We start from the raw sequence: 18,291 nt of genomic DNA on the forward strand, positions 1-18,291 counted from the left end.
TGATGTTCTGCCTGGCCGTATTCACGATGATCGGCTACGGCAATATGGTTCCGCGAACGGCCTGGGGCAAGGGGGCAACCGTCATCTACGCGACGTTCGGTATCCCGCTCTACATCCTGTACTTTATGAATATGGGCAAGGTGCTGGCGTCGACGTTCAAGTGGTTGTATACCTGGTTCCACGAGTGCAGCCACCGGAGCGACGACGAGCTAGCGATGGAGGATGGGCTCGGGCTGGCACCGCGAAAGCGCATCATCGTACCGACCACCGCCTGTCTGTGGGTGATCACGATCTACATCGCGACCGGCACAATCATGTTCGCCGAGTGGGAAAAGTGGACGTACCTCGACTCGGCCTACTTCTGCGTCACCAGCCTGTGCAAGATCGGCATCGGTGACCTGGTGCCAGGCGCCAACATCCTCGACTCGCAGAGTGGCAAACCGACCAAACTGGTGATCAACTTCGTCTACATGCTGCTGGGTATGGGCCTGGTGGCGATGTGCTACATCCTGATGCGGGAGGAGGTGCGCATCAAGATGCAGGAGATCAAGGAGGACACCCGGCTCTGCCTCGAGGATCTGAGCGCCAAGTTCGCCAAGTGCTGCGGCACCAAGGACTCGCAGTACTACAACTAGCGCTAGCGGTTTCAACATTTAACAACCATCACCAGCCTCTCATGCTTCCATCAATCAATGTAGCGTCTATTGGCGATGTCCAACCAGCAACGGTTCTCATCAACAACCATAACAACAATATCCTTCGTTCTCCCCCTTTTTATCGCAGTCTTTGTTTTCCATTGTCACGTACATACGGATATAATTCCAGTGGCCAAGGGCCAAGCCGACGCATCGGGTCAGGTGTCATACTAGGGTAGCATAATAGTACATCCCAGTTCGGTTTTTTTTCTTCTTTCCCTCTTTCCCTCCCTCTCTTTCTCGTTGTGCCATGTATTAGTATTTATAATTCGTAGGGCAGGGCAGGATGAGCAGTATTCGATTCGATTAGTTGCTGCTTTGGCCTCGCTAGGCGGTAGCTATCAAGCGGTTTTAATGAAATCAGCAGCAGCCAAACGGTGAACAACCCCACCAACACGCCAACAGACCGACGCTTGGGTGCACCCGTGTCACATGCGTGGTTGTACATAGATTGTTCATACCGTCAACTCCTAGGATTGTTGTTGTTTTGCTCCTGCTCCTGCTTCCCAACACGACCCAACATTAAACCTACTACCACCTTTCAAAGCTGTATCCTGCCCGTGCCACTGGAATGAGTGTTTAGTGTTAAACCTGCAACCGCACGGGGTTTAGTGGTTCAGTATATTACAGCTATAGCTATAATGATGGTAGCCAGCCACTGGGTGCTACTGCAATGTGAAACAATAAAGGATGAAAACTGACAATATGCGCGCCAGCAGGCAACCATCGGTTCTACTCACCCTTGGAGACTTGGGAGCAAGGCTACCCCGCAAAAGAGCTGTGCACCGAGCTTGCAATGCGCTGCTGCTTGTGGTTGTTTGCTTTCGCACAGAGAAGCGCCTGTAGTTGCAGGTTATGGCGCTAACAACATAGCGCCCGCGCCTTTGGCGCCCGTGCGGATCTGTGTATACAACACACCACCAACGGGTCTCTTCACCTCGCCTCAGACCGCGACGCGCTACTGGATGACTCCGGTTTCCGGTTCTGCGCGGCCGCCCGCTTCCTTCCAGTAAAATTCGATGTGTTTACTCTTTGTCCTTTGGCTTTTGCTGGCTGGAATATAGCCGTGGTGGAGCGCCTTAGACAACGGTTGCTAGTAGTAGTAGTAGTAGTAGAATGGGAGTCTTCTTGCTGGCGCTAGTTCGGTGGCGTCGTTTGACACGGGGCTTTTGCGGACGCGCGCGATGATGCGCGCTGACGCGTTTTCGGGAACGAGGTCCCCCAACTCCTTCACCTAGCTACACCCACGCTACTGCCATCGTGCCTGTCGCGTGGACTGTTCATATTCGAGGCAAGCGAGGGAAGGCTTCTATCGCCGACCGACCACCGAGCTTCCTGTGTTGTTCTTTTTCTTCCTTTTATTATCCGCGACTCAGTGACGCCGCACTGGCACTACACTGGCTTTTCCCACCAACCCAGAATGACTCGTTCTGGCGCGCGCACTACACAAAGATGCCGCCCAAGGATGAGGAGGAGGGGTGGGGATGTAAGGGTGGCACACACCAAAACTGCCCGTGCCAACGCCGGCACTGCGGTTTTGCGCGGTGCGATCCAAACCGAGAAACAAACACAAAAGGACACCCGCGATGAGGACGGCTCTTAAACGGTACACCACCGTTGTGCTGGACACACAAAACCCTTGCCTACCGGCCGACTCAGCGACCCACTAACCCGAACAAATAGCCACAAAAACACACACACACACACACACACACACACACACACACAATGTCTCCCAACCCGATCCTGATCCTGCTGCTGCTGCTCCTCCGGAACGCGTTACTGTGTTGTGTTTTATTTTTTTCGTTCTCTTCCTTCTTTCGCTTTTCGGCTTGTGTATGTGTGTGTGTGTATGTGTGTGTGCCGATTGGCAGGGTTGCCAACCCGAGATTCAACGACGCCGAGACGTCAAAGCCAAAGCGACGCCCCATATAACCAGCTCACTATACCTGGAACTCCAGAAAATCTCATTCTGTGGACGCTTGAACGAGAATCTGCTGGTCTAGGCGGGAAGGTAGAGGGGCAACCACGGGACAAAGATGATTTTGTAACAGCTGGATGGTTGGTTTGACCGGTAAATATGCCGCTTCAACTAGGCACAAGTTGGCCTAGAATACATTTCAGTGAGAATGGGAAGACCGGATGTTGGTTGAACCGCCGTTTCTCATCTAATCTAAAGCAGCCCAACACAGTCCCAATATTATTTGTGTAATATATTTAAAGAAATATTGACATTTTATTGGCGTAATTTGTGTTAGTTAGCTTTTGCAGCAACAATAATGTATCGATCAAAAGTTCCATCAGTCTCTTCATTTTCAAGATTTTGAAAAACGTCGATTTTATTGACGAGTGCATCAATGTAGCCTGCACACGCTGGATTAATTCAAGTCAATCAATTTACATGCAACTATGAATGGGTCATAGGACATTTCAGTTCTTTACCGCGTGGTTGCATTTGAGTAACTTAACGCGAAAAAGGTGCAATCCATTTACTGCCCAAACATCCGATACATATGATTTCAATTTAGAAAAATAAGTTTTCCACTTATTACTGGCTACACGTTTGGGACATTAAATATGAAATGTTAAATATGAGGGTGGGCAGTAAACGTTGACCGTTGCCAAACTGTGTACGTACGGCCGCAGGACTATCGGTTGCCATAGCAACCGGCCACATCAACACAGTTCGGGACAACAACAGTTGGGAATTGGAGTTTCATTCACTCGACCGATATGGCGTTCAAGGACGTTCGAGGTACATACGAAGCGTCTTAAAGCGACCTATTCCGGTGAAATCTCTTATCCGCTTTGTACGGCTTCTTGCAGATCTGGCGGAGCAGCTAAAGCTGTTGGGCTATCCGAACCACATTCCCCTATCCGTGCTGACCACGCCGTACGGCGGGCCAGAAAGCTTCAAGGCGTACTCAGATATTCTGCAGTGGCTGATCAACCGGCTCGAACCGAACCTTGTGCTGGCGGGCGGAACGCGGTCCGAGCAGGAGCGAGTACTGTTCGTCCGATCGGCCACTGAGTTTCTGGTGACGAAGTCGAGCATCAAGATGAACCCCCGCCGGTTGTACGCCAGCTCGATGGCAGCGGCCCAAGAGTTGCTTAAGGTGACCTCGCTCCTTATCGCCTCGCCCAAGATCACGCGCCACGAGGAGGAATCCATCAAATCGCACCTAGAGATTGATTTCTCCGATAAAATGAACGACCTGAAGATGGTACGTGGACTGTCATCGGAATTGACGAACAAGGGTGCGGTGCTGTACGATCTGTTGAAGAAGGAGCTGGTCAACCGGGAGATACGCAACGCGCAGTCCACGCGACCGATCGAGCTGGCGACCGCCGAAAAGGTGATTAAGGGTGCTATCTCGACCGTGCAGTCGAAACTGAGCGGCTCTACCACGGCACTGGAAAGTCTGCGCAACGAGAACACGAATCTGGAGTCGAAGATGCGTCGCAAGGCGTCCGAGCTGGAGCGGTCGCGGCAAAGACTCCAGGCGCTACAGAAGGTGCGACCCGCCTACCTAGAGGAGTTTGAGAAGCTGGAGCAGGAGCTCAAAGGCCTGTACGAGCAGTACATCGTTCGGATCAAGTGCGTGGACACGCTACGGGCGCAGATCATTAGCAAAAACCGCACACCAACGCCCACCTCACCGATCGCCCGCATATCCGACAGCAGTATGGCGATTTTGCCCGAGGGTCTGGTTGAGTCCGATGATAACGAGGAGGAGGAGGATGATTTCGATGAGCGAGATGATGTGAAGCTGAAGACGGATCGACGCGTGCTGCGCAGCGAGTTGCTGAACCGCGATCGCGGCTCGACCCGGTTCCGGACCCGCGTGAGCGGTGACTCACCCGGCGACAAGGATCGTGGCAAGATGATAGGCAGCATCGAGGACGAACTAGGGCCGCTGGATAGTTCCATGAGCTCGGGCGAGTCCGAGAGTGATTTGGAAATGGGCGAGAACGGACGTGAGTGGCAACGGTGCAGGAAGTGGCCCATTTAACTGAATTTAGAATTGCATTTCCAATTTATCCCACTCTCCTTTTTCAGTGTTGGACGGTAGCTTACGAACGGATGACGACGAGGACGAAAGCCTCGCCAAAATGCCTAGGGAGAGCTCGACGATCAACAGGGGCGTGAAGCAGGATTTGAGCGATGAAGACTTCTAATGCACATCAAACTGTTCCTCATGGTTCCGGTTCTATTCTTTTCGCACACGCTCCCTATCGTAAAACAACATTTTATATATTAGCAACAGCAACTAGCCTATACAGATCCTACTAAGTATATCAACACATTCACAATATGAAACAATCCTATGGTCTACGTGGTTTGTTGAGCAGATAATATTAAAAAGTAACAATGAATGTGTAAGCACTGCACTCCCCTTAAACGGCTATTACTCGCTGCTCACATGTTGATGCCGTTGTATTGCTCGAAGTTTGTTCGGTGATCGATCAGCATCAGATCGTGGTGGTAGGTGTGCGGCGGCGAAGGATGATGCCCACTGTTGCTGACGATGCTGCTGGTCAGCTTCTCCTCCTCCTTCGCCAAGTAACTGTCGGCAATGTCGCGATCCAGCCCGGTGTACGTGAACGTTTTCTCCAGGTCCGAGTCTGACTTACGCCGAGGCCGTTCCACTTCCGCACTGCTCCGTTCGTGGTTCATGCGCATCGTTGAGCGCTTCCGGTTCGCCCGGGATATTTGGGCCTCCATCAGCGCACTCTCCGGGTACGGCTGGTATTGCGGCAGCCCGTGCGGAATGAGATTAGGCGGATACATCATCGACGAGTTACTGGGCGATCCCGATTGTACGCCCGGATACATGGGAATCATCGACGGCAGCTAGGAAGCAGCAGATAGTACGATTAGTAACAATCCACAGCATAATGAGGAAGAGAAAAAAACAAACACTCCCAATATGACTCACCCCATTGCCAGCGCCGGCGGGTACCAGCATGAGCCGGTGCGAGTTACCGTTGCTATAGCTCGAGTCACCTAGCCGGTGCTTTTCACCGTACATTGAACCGCAGCTACGCTTCAGCATCGTCTGGTACATCATATCCTTAATGCCCGGTTCCATGCGCAGCGAGTTAATGTAGTCCTCCACCTTCTGCTGCGTCATGAATGCCTGCGAGCTGCTGTGCATGACGTTATCTAGCATCTGGTGTTTCTGTGAAGGTCTGCAGAATGTGCGGAAAGTGGAAGAATATTTACAGCATTAACCGTTTTATTCGTCTCATGCAGCGATCCGTTTGATTTGAATTTCAACGCATCACTATCGAGTGTCTACACATAGCGCGCTTGGAACATTAATTCCTGTGAAATCTTGTGAGGTTTCTCTTTTGCGACAGTCGCGCTACGTGTAGTCACCGGTTATGCTCGGCTGCATGGGCTGCAGCAGTAACAGCTGTCAGTGGTTGTGTTCCAGCCGAAATTGATCAAAATTTAGCCGAACCGGAGTAGATAAGATTTGCTCGTGGTTTTACTAAATCAAGCAGGATATTGTAAATTACATCCGCTAGTCCTTGATCCCCTAACTGTACGCCAGAATCGTGAGCGTCCAGGTTGAGGGCGTTTGATTTTACGTGAGTATTGTATGCGAGTAAGCGAAGAAGAGCCACCGAAGAAGAGACGGCTTATGAAAATAAAAATAAATTCAATTATAATCTTTGCTGGTCCCCGGTGCAGCTCCGGTGTGCATGGGCTAACGACAGCCGGTGGTTCCGGTACACGAGACCGCTAGGGAAAAGCAAACCGGGCGTTTTCATCCGCAGTGGTCTGCGGTACCAGCGGCAGCTGCTGGATTCTAATCGCAACACCGCTGTCCGGTATCTAGAGAAGGCATTCCAAGTAAGTAACAGGAACTATTGGAGGTAAATGTAAGAAAACCTGCCGTATGCGGTTGGTTGATGTTCCGCAAATTGTTAATATCGTATTTGGATGCGCAGTACAAAGAGAAAGGATGAAAGAGAGAGACAGAAAAGGAGAGTGAGTGAAAGAGAGTATAATAGGTCCTTTCTTTTTCTATCTCGTTCGATTCGTTTGCCCCTGTACGTCCGTTAAGAGGAATCGTAAGCGATAAGTGAACGCAACTGACCGCCACTAGTAGACGTACATTCTCATTGGCTGTGACCAAGATTGTACAGGCCGCGCGGATTTCCCGCGAGCAGTTATCAGCTACCGACAGCTGCTAGCAGCTCAGCCGATTGTCGGTTGAGCTGCTGAAACAACCGCTCGACTAGTGATGGATATGCTGAATCGATTGAAAAACCGCGTACTGACGGTGGTTGCACCGGATCTGCCAGCCTTACCACCCGGCACCAGTAACCCTTCTGTGTTCTCTAGCAGCATGCACCGGCAGGGAGGCAGTGGCAGTAAGGATCAGCAGGAGCATGGCAAGATGCTGCCGGAAAAATTCCACTACGCTCGGCCCTGCTTTCTGCAGCTGAACACCGAAGACGAGGTGAAGGCAAGCGCGGACCATAACGTACGGCCGATCATTGTACCGCGCGACCTGATGGTGCTACCGTGGAATATCGGTTACGCCGAATGCGTTAACTCGGGAAAATCGAAGTGGAACGAAGACCAGGCAGCCTTTCACCAGCATCGTCTGACGCATCCGTTGCGGAAGTACCCTGATCTGCCGTACACGTACGTCGGCATCTACGATGGGCATGCGGGGTACGGGGCGGCTCTAGCGGCCGCCAACCAATTCCATCACATCCTGCATCAGCGACTTGTCGACGTCATCGATCTGCTATGGCCGCGCGGTGATGGCGACGACGGCGCAACCGGCAGCATGCCCCATCCGATTGGCCTGTTCCACCGACAGGTGTCACGGGACGAGCTGATCATCGGTGCGCTCGAGTCAGCGTTCGCCGACATGGATACCGTGTTGGCAGAGGATCGGAATAAGTTTCGCAATGCGGGCGGCTGCACAGCCCTAGTGAGCCTCTTCATTCTCGGTAAACTGTACGTGGCCAATGCCGGTGATTCACGCGGCATCCTGTGTAAGCGGCTTCCCCGGGCATCGATCAACCACACTGCAACACAAACACCAGCGAAGCGTAGCTGCTGGAAAGGCCGCGGTAGCATTAGAGGAGCCGAAACGGTGGCTACTGCGGCATCCCAGCACAGCATGGAGTCAGACAGCGATGACGAGATGATGACGGTCGCGGAACCGTGCTCGTTCGACCACACGCCCGACACCGAGCGGCAGCGATTGCTGATGATCGGCAAGCACAACTCGGCCCTGCTCGGCGAAGAGTACATCGCCAAGGAGTACGCTAAGAAGCCGACATCCCGCGATCTGGGCACGCGCATCCTCTACCGCCAGGGTGCAATGTGTGGCTGGAGCTACAAGACGCTCACGGTGGATGATCTCAAGATCCCGCTAGTGACCGGGTCGGGTAAGCGAAGCCGCCTGCTCGGTACGATTGGCGTGACGCGCGGCTTTGGCGACCACGAGCTGAAGGCGCTCGGCTGCAACCTTCCTATCAAACCGTTCCTCAGCTCACACCCGGACGTGACCTGCTTCGATCTGACCCAGGTGCAGAGCGATCCTTCCGGCACGAACTGCGATGGCGAGTACGGTATCCTCGTGATGGCAACCGACGGACTGTGGGACGTGAGCGAGTCGCAGCAGGTAGCACGGAACGTGTTTGCTACGTTGAAGCGCTACCCAACAGAGCCCCACCGGTACACGATGGTGGCGCAAGAGTTGGTGGCCCGATCGCGGGGACGCGCCAACGAATCCGGCCACTGGCGGTTGGCCGAATCACGTTCGGCGGCAACCGTCGACGATATCTCCGTACTGGTCATACCCGTATACCGATACTACAGCGAGTATCTCGCGTGGGCGGAGATGTATGATATCCGCAACCAGCACAAGGGCTCGGTGGCGGACCCATTGCCCCTCAACCGCTCAGGTGAGGCAGAGCATAGCATCAAGGAGCAGCACAGCACGGACAAGGTGGCCATAACCAGCACCAAGCTGCAGCAGCAGCAGCAGCAGCAGCACAGCTCCTCATCTGGCTCGTTGCCCCATACACCGGAAGATGCCCAGGAGGCAGAGAACAATCTGAATCTGGGCAATCAGCTGCCGTCAACATCACAGCCACCGGCATCGCTGACCAAACCTTAGGGCCGTGGTGGTTGCGCCGAACACAGTGGGGAGGGAAGTCGTTCTCTCCTTCCCCCGCAGTATTCCACTATTTTAGAACTAGGGCACACACACACACACACACACACAGACACACTCACACACACACGGACACACTCACACTCACATGCGTGCTCCGAAGGTAAACCGGTTTTTGGATCGCTTAGAGATCGCAGCTGGGTATCTTTGACGGGTAGAGTGCTTTCTATAACTTAAGGCATCCACAATGGATCCCGCTCTTCTCTCCTCGCGCGTAAGTGTAGATATATGCACGTACGCACAGGGCGCGCTATGAGTTTAGCATTTAGTTAGTAATGAACTTGGTCAGTCAGAATGAACGATGATCTGTTTAGGCAAAGGGCTGGGTGGGTGCTCTAGCTTTCGTAGTTTTGAATTCGAGTTTCGCGATCGAGCGACAAGCGACAAGAGGCGTCAGCGATGATGATTGAGCGGGGCTATGAGAAGAGTAAGCAGGAGACTGTTTGTGCCCATCGGATCGGGCATACCAAACGGCATTCCAGTCAGGTAGCGGCGCGCTTCTTGCAGTAGATTTGTGAATTAATAGCAATTACCTTCTCATTCCACCCCTTTCTCCCCTCGCCTCTATCCTAAAATCCCACATTTATCCATAATTTATCTCTCAATTATCCCTCTTTCTACCGATGGGTGCTCCCCATCCACCTACTACTCATACTCACCTAGAGCAGAGCTTCAGGGCCGAGTAATAGACGGAGAATACGCTCACGAGGAAATGTATGGCCAGTGTCACCAGCAGTCCAGTTCCGGCTGTGACCGCACCCCAAATTAGCTGCGAGATAGAAGGAAAGGAAATGGAATTAGTAGTGGCCGCGAGCTATCAGAACAAAAAAAAAACAACGTATGAGGTGTATGACACGAAATTCCAGCGATAAATACGATATGCGAGTGGAGGCGCTGGTGATATGAATTGTTCGGTCAAATATGAAATGAAATGAAATAAATCTTCTCCGCATGCAGTAAGTGGGCCCATTGAGTGAATGGCGTTGGGAAAGGAGGAGGAAGGCACACGAACGGGCGAACGGACACTCACCTCATCCTGCTGAGCCATATTAGCATCCCTGACCGCTCCGATACCGGCGAGGGCAAGCCCGAGCGTACTGGAGGCAACACAGATCAGGTTAACCGCCAGAAAGCCCGTCTTCGCCATCTTGATGTTCATGAGCCCGAGCGAACCGGCGATACCGGCGATCGCCCCGCACCACAGCCCAGTGCCGGCCATCGCTAGCGAGGCATTCCGGGCGATGACGAGGCCACCGAGGGCAGCCAGCATCACGCTCAACACCAGCTGAACCAAACCGAGTCCGATCGTCGACGGTAGTTTGCTGCTGGTGCTGCGCTTGGTCGCCGCACCGCCGCCGCCGTCGGTGTTCGCGAACAGTAGATTTGCCAGCGAGGCACTGGCACCGGCACCGGCACCGGGTGGTTGATGTTGCTGACCCTTAGCCACATCGCTCATCGGCATCTGCTTCGTCGATGCTGATTGTTTCGTCGTTGATTGTTTCGCGCCCGGCTGCTTGCCTGCTGCCTTCCCGCCACACTGCTTCGATTCCTCCGTTCCCCGCTCCTTCTTGGTCGAGCCCCGGAGACCACCAGCACCGGCCGCGTCCACCGGTCCGATGGTGGACCCGTGGAGCGGTGGTTCCTCGCCGCTCGGATCGAACGTAAGGTTTACCGCACCACCACCACCACCACCACCACCTCCGGTCGGCTCTTTGTCAGCTGTGGGTGTGCTGTAGAAGTGGCCAGAGTCCAGGTAGCCATCGTGCTTCGAGATGATCGAGATTTGCGAGTCAGTGAGACTGTTCTTTACGTTGTTCGCGTTGACGTTGATGTCGAAGGCGGCCCGGGTCGACGACAGCAGCTCGTCCCGTCGCTCCTCGTCCATCGTGTCGCCCGCCTCCAGTCGGTCCACCAGCGACACGCTCGTGTTCATCTCGTCGATCTCCTTGCGGATTTCCCGCTCGAGCTGCTCCATGCTGAGTAGCGCCGCCGTGTCGTTCCGCTTGCGAGCCGGCGCCAACCGTTGCTCTACATTACCGTACGGCATTCACGGCTACTACCTGCTCAGAGGGGAGGAGAGGGAGGTGGGGGGGGGGGCTATCGCTTTCGGGTGCAGGCCCTTCAGGTCGAAGGGGGTCCTTTGTTTTTTTTTTTTGGTGTTTCAACTCTGCACCTCTGCACGGGATTCGTATTTCAATGCGTCCTTCGGTTATCACTTGTTATTTCCTCGCATGCCTCGCCGGTTGCTGCTCACGCGGTCGCTGGAATGACGAAGGAATGGGTAGGAACTCAATGGATTGGTTGGTATTTATTGTATTGATGAGTTAAATGGAAAAACGGATCAATTCTATAACGTTTCCGAAACAAACCGATAAGCGTTGGAGTGGTTTGTTAAATGAATTTCTTTCTTGTTTCATAAAAGTATCCGTTTTTCCAGACTCCACTGAAAGTGACGTCACAAAAAGGCATTCATCGAAATAATGCGCATTTTTTTTCTTTCGACCTAAAGGGAAAAATGGATATCATCAATCAGAAAGCACTCTAAATAATGGTTATGAAACAACACCCATTTTATATATACATATAAAGCTTGGAACAGTTAATACTTGGCCGCACAAAATAGGTCATATCTCAGCCAAAAAATGACGTATAAAGAAAAGAAAGGTGTCATTTTGTAGGTTTTCTTATTGCCTTTAATAAGAAATATTGATGCAAATTATTCATTAGTTTTTTATATAACTTTTTCAACTTTAACTTTGACATCACCCAAAAATATTTGCACAGTACTGTAAGTCACATCATTTGCCCTCTTGTTGCACATCACCCTCATTTTAGTTGGTTTTTATACATTTCTGATATACTTTTCAAGTTTACTTATGATAATTGTCAAATAGAAATCGATGGAACGAAAATCTAGACATTTTTGTGGATTGATAGTTTTCCCTGTGAAATCGATCTATTTGAATACAAAACATTAACGCCATACCTTCGGCAAGACGAGCTACCTAAATCATGTCAAACTTACACAGGATTGTTGGTGGACGAATGAAGACCAAAATCCTTTTCTATAGACACTCTTTTCTCGCACAAATTTCGAATGAACGTTACCCCAATGCTGAAAACATTTGATTTGTCGCCACATTGTCAAATCCCATGCCAAATCATCATCTTATGGGCAAATTAATCTCCGTAAAGAAACCAAACCCTTTCTAAACCACTCCATCAATGATTGGCAAAGCAAATTTTTTGCCCGGTATTTTTTGAAATGCATTTTTACGTTTGTTGCACCGTCCATCGAAATGCATGGTTTGAATTCGGTCAACACTTGTTCGTACAGCTGCCTAGCACGGATTTGAGCAATCAAGCTGTGCTCTAGCGTCCTATTTGGCTATTTTCTAGCTTTTATGACCTTAAAATATCTTTTAAAAATATTTCCCGAACTGTTATGTCGACTGTCGTGAGTTTTTCTTGGTGGAATCACGCTGAGAGATCCCAGGAGTGTTGATTCAATTTTGTTTGCAGAATCGGGCATTCGTTACACTTTTCGGCTGTTTTATTTTCATTGAATCAAGGTAAAAGTCCCCTCCTAACGTCTACATATGGTATTTTGAGTTGAGTTTGAAAATATCAAGACTTTCGCGGTGTTTTATCCAGCCAAATCCAATTTTTACAGTGAGTGTGCAGATTTTTTTTTCTCCCTTTGCGTTCCATCGGCGATAAATTTTGAAGGCATAGATCAATTTTGACAAAAAATTTACTACTAAATAAACAGACTACAATGATTAAAACGCTGTCAACGGAATGACAAAGTGACCACTAGGCGCGCTGCAATGATTAAACAAAAGCGGCCAAATATTAACTGTTCCAAGCTTTACCATTTAGTTTGTGTTCAGTTCACCTGCCGGTTGCACAAGACTAGACTGGCCGCATTTAGCAGCCGATTAATTGCACCAATATATACATTCAGTGACACCGCTCGCTGGTTCGCCATCTTTGATATGCTGGTTTTGGGTCCCCCCCCCCCTCTCCCCTGTCCTAGAATTGCATTGGAATTCAATATTGAACCCACCTCAGCTTAGGCGGCGCGCCCACCCTTTTGCGTCGTGGCGGCCAAAATGTTGATCATTTTCCACACCCTTGTGCCCCCGCTCTGCTTGCACCATACCTAGACGGCGATGAAATCGCGCGAATGGTTTGGTCGCGTGGCGCGCGTATAACGCTGCGCTGCGTAGCGAACTAGAGCGAGCGAGCGAGCGAGTTTGCATCATTCTCTGTTTTCCCTTTTTCCATATCAGATTTCGTTTCATTTCTGCTTTCAAGCGGAAAAGCGGCAAAGCGGTGGCTAACCAAAAAAACAAAAAAACAAAAAAACCACGATGGTGACGGTGAATTTTCCGGTGGTCCTTGTGTGTGTGGCTTGGGCAACGTGTGCGGTCACCACATGCCCGTTGGGTCGAACGCGCGTCGAGGCGCGTTACCTTCGTCGCCTCGGAGTCTGCGAGCTTGCGTAACAGCAAACCCAATCAGCAACCTGCTCCTTCTTCTCCTCTCGCAACGGAGCGGTGGATGAGGCTTTTGGGATCGTCCGCGGGCACACCACGCAGTGCCACGCCGAGCGTCGTGTTGCGCAAGCACCCGGACGTTCATCTTTCGCCTTTCGCCGTCACAGCTGCTGCTGCTGCTGCTGCTGCGATTGCTCCATTGTTATCGATAAATTGTGGTGGTTGTGGGGGGGCCTGTTTCCCTCCCGTCTACCCCGTGTCGCGTCGTCTTTGGTCACCACGCACCGGTCGGGCCCTCCAATTCCGGGGGATGGGGGGTTATTTGCTTCCGCATCTCGGATCCTCACATCGGAACCGGATTCGATTCCTTCTCCTCCGAAAACAAAATCGACTCATTTTACGAGACTCCCGAGTGTGAGAGCAAGAAAGAGCAGAGAGAGAGAGAGAGAGAGAGAGAGAGAGAGAGAGAGAGAGAGAGAGCGCGCGTAGCGAAAGGGGAAACGAGCGAGGAAAGGTGTGGAAAGTTTGGAAAGCTCCCACCGTCCCCCGTCCCTAAAAGCTGCTCCTCTCAAGAGAAGCTTCGATCATTTTCGGTTTCCAAGCAGAAGGAGAGTGATGATGTGAAGAAGAGGTCCAGGGGATACCCTAGAGCTCGAGGACACTATCCACGATCCACGAAGTTCCCTCTGGGACGCAACACTGGGCCCCAAGTGCCCAGTACAGGGGTTACCCCGTCGCAAACCATCCTGCGTGAAGAGGAAGCGGCGCGAAAGCCAAGAGTGGAAAGTACTCGAGGAGGGAGTCCTCTAGAATAAGCAAACCGTACTACTACCGTCACTACGCCCCCCCCCCCTCCCCCAAACGGAATGCTGGTGCTGGTGAAATCGCAACTTCGCACCTCCTCTTTTCCCGCGAAAGCCGCATTTCACTATTCACGGTTGGTACTATTCGGTTTGTCTCCGTGGTATTTTTGGGGCCACGACCACGGCAGCAGCAGCAGCAGCAGCAAACACCCCCTCCCCCTCGTTCTGCGCAACCCTCTTGCGAGGCACGGGCTTGCGTTGCGACAAACAACAGACACACAAACAAGTGGCCTCGTTGGGGTCTCGTCGAAGGGTCTCGTCGTCGGCGTTGCGCGTTCCGTTTGCGTTGTGCACGCGCATCATCACGCGAGGGAAAGGTGGATGAGGTGGTCAACCTTCTCCCCCGAGAAACGCCCTCCCTCCGAACTCTGTCACCCACGGCAAGGGGGGGAGCGTGGGTCAACGCACTGCAAATCTACACGTCATGTGGGGTACACGCAACCCCCCCTCCCCCTTCGCTACCCTCCCCTCCCTTCTTAAACCTCTCGAGCCTAAACCTAAACCTAACCTCAAAACGAAATCAAAGCCCCAATAGTAAGTAGCTCTCCCTAAATCCGCGTGACATAGCCAAGTGTGTGTGTGTGTGTACGCGTGTGTGTCGTGTTGGCATTGCAAAACCAGTCTAACTCCCCCCCCCCCCTCTCTCCCATCACCATTCCTAAACAACCCTTTTCGGTGGCTCTGCACGTGCTTGGAACTCACATACATTCCGCGCAGCGCAGGTACGTGCAGCGATTCGACATTCTGGCGCAATAAACGAGGCCCAGGGGCCAGGGGGTGCCAGGTATGTACGAGCAAAGGTGCCACCTGTGAGACGCACCATCGACCCCAACGCAAAACCATTAAAAAAAACCTTCCTATGCTGTTAATGGCCACGCGGCCTAATGGCTGCCAATCCGCATGTCGCCATGGGCCCCAGGTTCGGCCCCTTTCTACCACGAGGTGAACCTTAGATGCGATTTGATGGTGTTGCTGTTGTTGTTGTTGTTGTCGGTTTTAATCGTCCGTTATCCTCGCTGCAATGTGGATCAACCTGGGGCGGTTGCGGCGTGCGTTCATCGCGGCGTGGTGGCGTAACTAACGTAACGTGGGAAGTTGACGTGCGCGTATTCAAAATAACGGTCCCCGGATTCGGGAGCTTCTCGAGATTACTCGAGCAGACACACACGAGATGATGATGCTTGGTGTGGTCAGTTCCGAACCAAACAAACAACATATTTTGAGGTTAAGAGGTAAAGAGGTTGTTTTTTTTTTTTTGGTTACCAGGAGATGTTTACTACGAGCCACCAGCTGCGACAACATACCGAGCACACACACACACGGCCAAAGGCTGTAACGGAGCGTGCAAACGCGTAAAGCATGACGCATGGCGTCATCGGTGATGGGGGCGATGAATTGATTTAATGCGTCGACATAACAACACCGCGCAGGTCATGCAGGCGACTACTTTCTACTAGCGGCTTGCGATTCAATCATATGTCACTCGCTAGATGACAACAGAAGCGCGCACACACACACACACACACGCCCGCAGGCTCTTAGCTCATTGGTCCCAATGGTTTGGTCCCTTTTTCTAGCGTCCTCTTCGATCGCTCCGGATGAAGCGCGAAGAAAATCGTCAACAACGACAACAACAACGGGCAGAGGAAAATCAAAGGGGCCGCCGGGCTATCAATGGCATACAGTTGTCGGAAGGAGGAGGATGGGACAGAAGGGTACAAAAGGGTGGTGAAAATCGCAACGAAACAACCGTGAAACGTGAGCTGACCGTCAGCCAGCCTCTAACCAGCCGATCAGCCGAATTGTGAGGGGGGAGGGGAGGCCGGACACCGATTGGCAGCGGGCAATGAAAGAGCAATGAAAGAGAAAAGCCACCCCCTCGCGAGGGAAAGAGGGGGGGGGGGGAGGGGGAGGGAAGAGATGATAGAGTGTCCGGCCAGTGGGAGAAGGAAGCGGTAGGCGCTGGTAGGAAGCTGATGAAGGGAAAACTTTTCTCCCAATCAACCACCCAATGCACGGCGTGCCACGGTGGTTGATGATTGAGTTTCGGAGATTTTCTATTTGGATGCCGCAACGGGGGGTGAGGGGCACCAATCAAACAGACAAACAGTCAAACCTACCCCCCTCCCTCCCGCTCCACCCCCTGGATCGGGTGGAAAAAGTAAAAGCCGAGACGAGATGCGAGCGAACCGGAAGCGAAGCGAAAGTACGGCCGCCGGCATTCCGCCCTCCCCCTTTCCAGTGACGACGACCATCATGCTGCTGCTGATGATGGTGATGATGACGATGGTGATGATGATGATGATGATGATGATGATGATGCTGATGGGGGGGCTGGATGCTGATGGTGATTCCTTTGTTGCTGCTGATAATACCGAAGGAAGATATTTGATCGACTCAGCGACGATCACCGGAATCACTTCGGGTAGATAATCGTTACTCAAAGGGATCTCAATCACACACACACACACACATTCGCACAGTCACACATACCACATACACACACACGCATAAAAATACACACAGATTGTCACGGGAATCTTTAGATTTTGCTCAAAACGAACGATGATGGCTGATTGAAGAATGTGTCCTCTCGATCGCAGTCGTCCAAAATGGGGAAAGGGATGCGGGGGGTGCTGGTGGGATGTGCAGGAATCACTCTCACCTTCATCGGTCACCACACAACAACAACAACAACAACACCAAACACGTTCGAGACATTCCAGCGATCAGCGATCGCTCGGATCGCGCGAAACCCATCATCCCTTGTTTACCATCCCCCTCCCTCGTGCTGTTACCCTTCGGGGCTGCGGCCTTCCCTTACCTTCGGTAACGACAAAACGATACGAACACCACAGCAAACAGAAACAAAAAAAAACACCTTTAAGTCACCAGAGGAAGGTTGCTGGCTGCACGAGATTCACAGATTCACGGATTCCGACTGTCGATGCAATGCACGCGTCACGCGACTCATGGGACTCGCACAGGTTGGCTCTCGTGCGCGCGCGCTCGCGCACTTATACACGTGTGTGTGTGTGTGTGTGTGTGTTTGGAAGCACGTCTCGTGTCTCGCGCGGTGGATTCCAAGGCCCCCAGGCAGCCTATGAACCGTTCGGTGGTGTGGTTCGCTTGCAACTGACTTCACGCCGACTCGGCGCTCGTGGCTCACTGGCGGTCTTAGGGGTGCACCCCTACCCCTTAACGCAACACCTCACTATGCTGCTGCTGCTGCTGCTGCTCTCTCTCTCTTCCTCTCTCGCCGTTTCGATCTTTCGCAAGCTACGATCGAGAGCGCGCTCTTCATGCGCTTCGGCCCCTTCCCTGACTATGCTGACTTATGCTCGAGCTCGCGGCTCCCTATAGGCAAGGAGCAGCAGCCTTAGTAGCGTGACGTCAGGATCCTCACACACGCACACACACACTCATTCGCAGCATCGCAGGTCTGGCGCAGGTTGTTTCGGTTCGACGCGCGCGAGAAGTGAGAGCGAATCTCTGGGGCCACGGATCGATTGGACACGCGGATTGCCGAGTGCCATTGCCATTGCGCGGTGGCTCGTAATCTTACGTCGCCGAAGACCGCAGCCACTGCTGCCGTTGCCGTTGCCGCCGCAGTCGCCGCTTACCACATTCCAGATGATGCTGGACAGCAGCAGCAGCAACAGCAGCAACAGCGCGCTAGCAGATCGGACATCAGCAGGAGCAGGTGAGAGTGAAAGTTGTGTGCGCTGTTGCTGCTGTTGCTCACATGTTGGTTGGCTTCACGAGAGGTGCGACGAAGATGACGACGACGACGGCGACGGCGACGACGACAACGACGACGACGACGACGAGTCAATGTTGACATGCTCTCCAACATGCCAAGGGTATCATCGCCAGGGTGGTAATGGCACCAGCGCGTTAGAGGTCACCTGCGAAGAGCGGCAGAGGGGAAGGGAAGGTTGAGGGGTGCGTTCAAGGATTGCTGCACTTGTTGCCTGCTACCTCGTCCCTTTAGCATCGGAGCCGGTTTGAATTATGC

General features: G+C 52.4%; 5 protein-coding genes across 7 annotated transcripts in view; 3 read left to right on the top strand and 2 right to left on the bottom strand.

Annotated features, from left to right (window-relative positions):
- LOC125957283 (TWiK family of potassium channels protein 7) overlaps window positions 1-635 on the top strand; it is a 1,436-nt gene extending 801 nt beyond the window's left edge. Inside the window, exon 1 of the mRNA XM_049689887.1 lies at window positions 1-635. This exon is cut by the window's left edge and continues 801 nt beyond it. Coding sequence (XP_049545844.1) covers window positions 1-635 — 635 coding nt within the window.
- The window catches only part of LOC125957249 (mitochondrial protein C2orf69 homolog), an 8,206-nt gene extending 5,682 nt beyond the window's left edge, over window positions 1-2,524 (bottom strand). Inside the window, exons 1-2 of one of the 3 annotated variants that reach the window (XM_049689825.1) lie at window positions 1,436-2,524; window positions 1,234-1,363 (exon numbers count right to left, since the gene is read on the bottom strand). The gene's annotated coding sequence lies outside the window, so the exon portion shown is untranslated. The remainder of the gene's footprint in view (window positions 1-1,233; window positions 1,364-1,435) is intronic. The other 2 variants (XM_049689816.1, XM_049689834.1) reach the window with 2 other exon arrangements.
- Window positions 2,525-3,361: 837 nt separating this feature from the next.
- On the top strand, window positions 3,362-4,994 carry LOC125957261 (clusterin-associated protein 1). The gene is made up of 3 exons (XM_049689848.1): window positions 3,362-3,450; window positions 3,522-4,673; window positions 4,756-4,994. The coding sequence occupies exons 1-3, from the start codon at window positions 3,429-3,431 to the stop codon at window positions 4,872-4,874; spliced, it is 1,293 nt and encodes a 430-aa protein (XP_049545805.1). The 5' UTR covers window positions 3,362-3,428; the 3' UTR covers window positions 4,875-4,994.
- LOC125957202 (uncharacterized) lies at window positions 4,873-17,384 on the bottom strand. Its single transcript, XM_049689734.1, has 5 exons — window positions 17,098-17,384; window positions 9,939-11,169; window positions 9,568-9,677; window positions 5,636-5,888; window positions 4,873-5,550 (listed from the first exon to the last, which is right to left on the bottom strand). The coding sequence occupies exons 2-5, from the start codon at window positions 10,953-10,955 to the stop codon at window positions 5,116-5,118; spliced, it is 1,815 nt and encodes a 604-aa protein (XP_049545691.1). The 5' UTR covers window positions 10,956-11,169; window positions 17,098-17,384; the 3' UTR covers window positions 4,873-5,115.
- On the top strand, window positions 6,136-9,574 carry LOC125957158 (protein phosphatase 1H). The gene is made up of 3 exons (XM_049689652.1): window positions 6,136-6,293; window positions 6,397-6,558; window positions 6,773-9,574. The coding sequence occupies exon 3, from the start codon at window positions 6,953-6,955 to the stop codon at window positions 8,849-8,851; it is 1,899 nt and encodes a 632-aa protein (XP_049545609.1). The 5' UTR covers window positions 6,136-6,293; window positions 6,397-6,558; window positions 6,773-6,952; the 3' UTR covers window positions 8,852-9,574.
- Window positions 17,385-18,291: the final 907 nt, after the last annotated feature.

The sequence above is a fragment of the Anopheles darlingi genome, chromosome X (assembly GCF_943734745.1).
Source record: "Anopheles darlingi chromosome X, idAnoDarlMG_H_01, whole genome shotgun sequence".
Lineage (NCBI taxonomy): Eukaryota > Metazoa > Arthropoda > Insecta > Diptera > Culicidae > Anopheles > Anopheles darlingi.